Source organism: Hesperophylax consimilis, chromosome 19 (genome assembly GCF_061612785.1).
Source record: "Hesperophylax consimilis isolate HC1 chromosome 19, BYU_Hcon_1.0, whole genome shotgun sequence".
Lineage (NCBI taxonomy): Eukaryota > Metazoa > Arthropoda > Insecta > Trichoptera > Limnephilidae > Hesperophylax > Hesperophylax consimilis.
Window position 1 is genome coordinate 9,472,693 of NC_142854.1, and position 5,017 is coordinate 9,477,709.

Consider the following 5,017-nt stretch of genomic DNA (forward strand, 5'->3'; position numbering starts at 1 on the left):
ATAGCGGGCATGTGGAGGGGGAGGGAGGATAGCGGGCGTGTGGAGGGAGAGGGTGGGTAGCGGGCGTGTGGAGGGAGAGGGAGGGTAGCGGGTGTGTGGAGGGGGAAGGAGGATAGCGGGCGTGTGGAGGGAGAGGGTGGGTAGCGGGCGTGTGGAGGGAGAGGGAGGGTAGCGGGCGTGTGGAAGGGGAGGGAGGATAGCGGGCGTGTGGAGGGAGAGGGTGGGTAGCGGGCGTGTGGAGGGAGAGGGAGGGTAGCGGGTGTGTGGAGGGGGAGGGAGGATGGCGGGCGTGTGGAGGGAGAGGGTGGGTAGCGGGCGTGTGGAGGGAGAGGGAGGATAGCGGGTGTGTGGAGGGGGAGGGAGGATAGCGGGCGTGTGGAGGGAGAGGGTGGGTAGCGGGCGTGTGGAGGGAGAGGGAGGGTAGCAGGCGTGTGGAGGGGGAGGGAGGATAGCGGGCGTGTGGAGGGAGAGGGTGGGTAGCGGGCGTGTGGAGGGAGAGGGAGGAGTATACAATAATAATAGAATGAGCAGTATTTTCTTATGAAATTTTCTGGAGGTCGTCTTCCCTCCTGACTAAAAAAGCTGGTGAATTATCGTTTTTTCTCACTAAGATCTTACAGTCCATTACCCATACAAATCTGAAGCCTGCTTCCCATGCCTTGCTTTTAACTTTCGAGAGCAGAATCTTATTGTTAATTGTTAAGTGGTTGTTAACATAAATTATTGCTTCTGGTCCGGAATATTTCAGGTTGGTACTGGTGATCTTCCTGGCCTTCTTAGATAGTTCAAGAAATTCCTCCTTTCTCCGTTTGCTTGCAAAACGGATGATTATCGGCTTAACCTGGGCGGACTTGGTAGCCACTCGCGTCACTGTGTCCACATCTTCTGGTTGTAGTTCAAAACCAATCTGCTCGCCTATTTTCTTGGTTATGCAGAGTAAGTTTTCTCCCTTCGTCATTGGCACGTTCTTAATTTCGAGGTTTTTCACACGGGAGAGCTGATCGCGCTCGTCCAGTTCGTATCTGAAGATTTCCATGTTCTTCTTGATGGATGCCACCTCCGAAACTAACTTGTCGACAGTCTCCAGTCTCTTCTCAACCGCCTCCACCCTCTTTTCCGTATCGGACATGGCTGCTAGAGCAAACTCGAGGCTCTTCTTTATGTCAGATATCTCTCCCCACATCGGCTTGATGCGAGTGAGCTCGACATCGATTTTGTTGAGCTTCTCCATTATTTCGGCCAGAGAACCAGCCGGTACCGTTTGTGAGGACGCCGCTGGAGTTGCAACTGGAGACCCACTGCGGGCTGCATTACGCGTGCACGGCTTCATAATGCTGTTATAATCGGTTCACTTGTTTTGACTGGTCCAAATTGTGTTTATTTTATACACAGATAAACACTGGATTTCACAGCAACTGTCACTTGATCGAAAATAACTTGAAATCACTTATAGAATTAATGAATTAGGACCAACTGTAAAGTTTCTACACTAAATGTAATCCAATGAATCACCTCCGATCAGTTATTATTCGATAAATCAGTTTTAAATATGGATTAAATGATTTTTTTTGGTAGAGTAAATGTCATGGGTACACAATGTTTATTGTTACAATGATGTTTTTTGATAAATGATTTTTATATTATTAAATATGATTTTTTTAATAATTTTGTTTTTAAAACCCGTTTAAATTCAGCCAAATTTTGTATACTGGTAAGGGCTGGGGGAAGTTTATTCCAAATGAGTGGGCCAGCTACACGAAAAGAGCGATCATAGTAAACAGCTCGATTTGACCGAGAAAGTTCGATTAAACGATTGGTAACATCTAGATCTGCTGAGCTCAGAGTAAGCTGTCTATCGCTTAGGTTTTGTCGGACACATAATTCCGATATATAGGCTGGCGCCATTCCCTGCAATGCTTTGAAGGTCATTAAGCAGATCTTGAACTTGGGCATCGAAGCCAATGAAGACGATCCCTTAGAAGCGGGGTGAAATAGAAGAAATGTGAAGAGACTCCAATTCACCTTTGGTGTCAATGTCCCGCTCTGTTGGGAACAAGGCTCAGATACCTGGGAAGACACATTGTAGAACCAGAAGACATATCCAATGACAACCCTGGTGAACTACATTAAAGGGACCGGATTACTGTTAAAGGAATGAGGTAAAATGGCAGATAGCACAATGGGCCTACGTGCAAGCGTCGACAAAAGGTGGCGCCACTTCAGTCCGCGACTCGCATTTCGTTTATCTATATATTATACCAATATGTAAGTGGGAGCACTGAAAATATCTTAATACCGGCAGACCAATACATATATCAGTATTGGCAATACTGCAAAAGAACAGTTAAACCGAGGCCTAACTAGCTGGTACTGGATCGCGTGCTATTATTTTTCCGAGGAACTGGCTATTTGTCGAACCAGTTTCTTTTGGATTTAATAATATGCGAAAATCAGACCTGTGTCTTTTATATTTAAACTAATATTATTAGAGGAATTCGAATTACGTGCAAAGTTACCATCACAAAGCCGGTTGCAAAAATAACTAAATAAATAATCAGTTCCACACGGTACAATAAATTCTAAAAAATAAAAGTATGTTAATAAATTGTAGGTATTTACTTTGACTATCTTTTGGTAAAAGTCAATAGTATAATATTATTTCAGCTAGGTTCTATCAGGGGGGTATAACTTCGATCGAAAATTGGAATTGAAATATTGTGATGTCATATGATTGCTCAGCTCTAATAACTAAATATCCACCAATGAAAAACTTTGAAAGTCTGTGGAATAAACCTTCAGAATTTTTCATTGGTGTATAGTATAATAAGTAGGCTCCGAATGAGAAACTTACCGTCTATATATTGGAATATATATGTTTTTTTAGAGTCAATTTGTTTCATACAAAAAGCCCAAAGATATCGATCTAGTGCAAGGCTGCCCAACCCCAGGCCCGCGGGCCACAATGTGGCCCGCGAACGAATTATAAGTGGCCCGCGTGAACCATTTTCAAAAAACCCGCCAATTTGAAAAAGTGTCGCGGGCCTGCGGTAAAACAATCAATGCAGCTTGCGCGCGGTCACCAGTGTTGCCAACGAAGGCGATTTAGGCTACTCAGAACGAGAATCAGCGACGAAAAAATCTAACCTCTTGAACTTACTTGTTAAACAAAAATACACCGGTTCAATTTGGCCCAACTGTTAAAAAGGTTGGGCAGCCTTGATCTAGTGAATGGTTTGTTGTTCAACACGTTGATATTGAATGATATGTATATATTTTGTAATTTTATTTCGATTTTAAAAAAGCATTTGGGTGTTATGGAAGAGAAAACATTTTTCTCTTTTATTAATTACCAAGCAGATACAATTTACTCTTCATATTTTAGTTAACGAGATTTATGTTGGGGTGAAGGGTGTTCCTCTCATTGTCCACTCTGTTCATATGATGCAGAATGTCTATTTTTATGCCTACCTATTAAATGCAAGGGTTCTGTAGTTCTATGTTCACAGTTGTTAATTATGCAAAATCAGTAGAAAAGCACAACTGTAAATGATCTTAGTCAAAAGCCGCCCACAGGTTAACTGCTAGTTTTATATTTATTTTGATTAGTTTTTATTGCGATAAAATTCCAATTATCCAAATTATTGCATATACAGTGGTGCCTCACACAACGAACGCCTCGCACAGCGAATGCTGCACACAACGAACTTCCTTTTCGTTCATTTCACGATTCATACAACGAACTTCGCTTCACACAACGAAGTCGCCCGATCTTCTACGATCACTGCCGATTAATTGCATCCTCCCGCGCAGGCAGTCGTTAGACTCGTTAGTCACTGCGTAGTACGCTTAACTTACGCACGTATCGCAGCAATCGTTCTTCATTACGAATTAAATCGCACACGTATCACGGCGTGTTTTTTTCATTATGTTTTTAGATGTATCTAAATAAAAATAATAACAAAAAATTTATCTTTTTTTTATGTCATCTTACCATATTTTATGCTACAGAACGAATTATTTTTTTTAACATGTATTGTTATGGGAAAACGCGTTTCACATAACGAACTTTTCGCATAACGAACTTGCTCCTGGAACGAATTAAGTTCGTTGTGTGAGGCACCACTGTATTTATCATTCTGTATTATTCAACAATCCTTCTAAATCAGCATTCCAAATTTTGAAAGACTTCAGTCAGCACATTTAACCTTTTGAACACGTTAATTTGCTCCGTTTTATCTATACCCGTACGCGGTACATATTTTCAAATACCTATACACGCAATTAAATGTCAAATTATAGCATTCTGGCATGATTTATTGGACTATACAGACAGAACAGATTATTCTCCACAATATGAAAACAAATCCGCGTGTGTCAACACTCAATGTTTATAAAAACAAAAACATAAAATTTCATACAAAGATATGTCTTTGTATCCGTGTCTTTTGAATGTAGTCCCGCCATTCACTTGGCGTGTGTGTACTTAGGCCACTGCGTTGATAGACACAAGTGGGACACCATGAGCACTTATCATTTTTAGTTATGAAAAGTTGTGAATGACATACTAGTATGTACTAACGCCATCCGTTGACAAAAATGTAAACTAAAAGGCGCGAAGAGGCGCACTTGATTATCGATCTTTTTTTATGAAATACAATTTTATTTTTGAGAAATTCTTGTAGATGTCAGCATCGTGATAGTTCTACGAATGTCCAAGTGAGCAAGAAAAACATTTATGACGAAAGAGCGCTGGAATATCGGCCGTCAAAGTTTCCGTATCAACTGTTGATACAGCCACGTGTGAGTATAGACTTTTTGCCGTAACAACAGTTGATACGGCCGCGTGCAAAGAGTTAATTATCAGCGCTTCAAGTTTAACTATAAGGCTAAAAATGTGTTTGCTTGAAGTAGCCATAACTCTCTGACAATAAGCCCGTGTCCTTGTCAATTCAACTATCTTCAGCTCGAAATGATATGATTATGATCTTTTGCTAATATAGATTTAACTGTCGAAAAA

The 5,017-nt window shown here is 41.3% G+C and overlaps 1 protein-coding gene across 1 annotated transcript; it reads right to left on the reverse strand.

Moving 5' to 3' along the window:
• Positions 1 to 538: 538 nt before the first annotated feature.
• LOC149414776 (uncharacterized) lies at positions 539 to 1,330 on the reverse strand. The gene has a single exon (XM_089643387.1). It carries the CDS (start codon positions 1,328 to 1,330, stop codon positions 539 to 541), a length of 792 nt encoding a protein of 263 aa, XP_089499513.1.
• Between the last annotated feature and the right edge of the window lie 3,687 nt (positions 1,331 to 5,017).

What these genes read in the sequence shown, in the direction of transcription:
- LOC149414776 (XM_089643387.1), bottom strand. Translation starts at nt 1,330, where the DNA reads ATGAAGCCGTGCACGCGTAATGCAGCCCGCAGTGGGTCTCCAGTTGCA.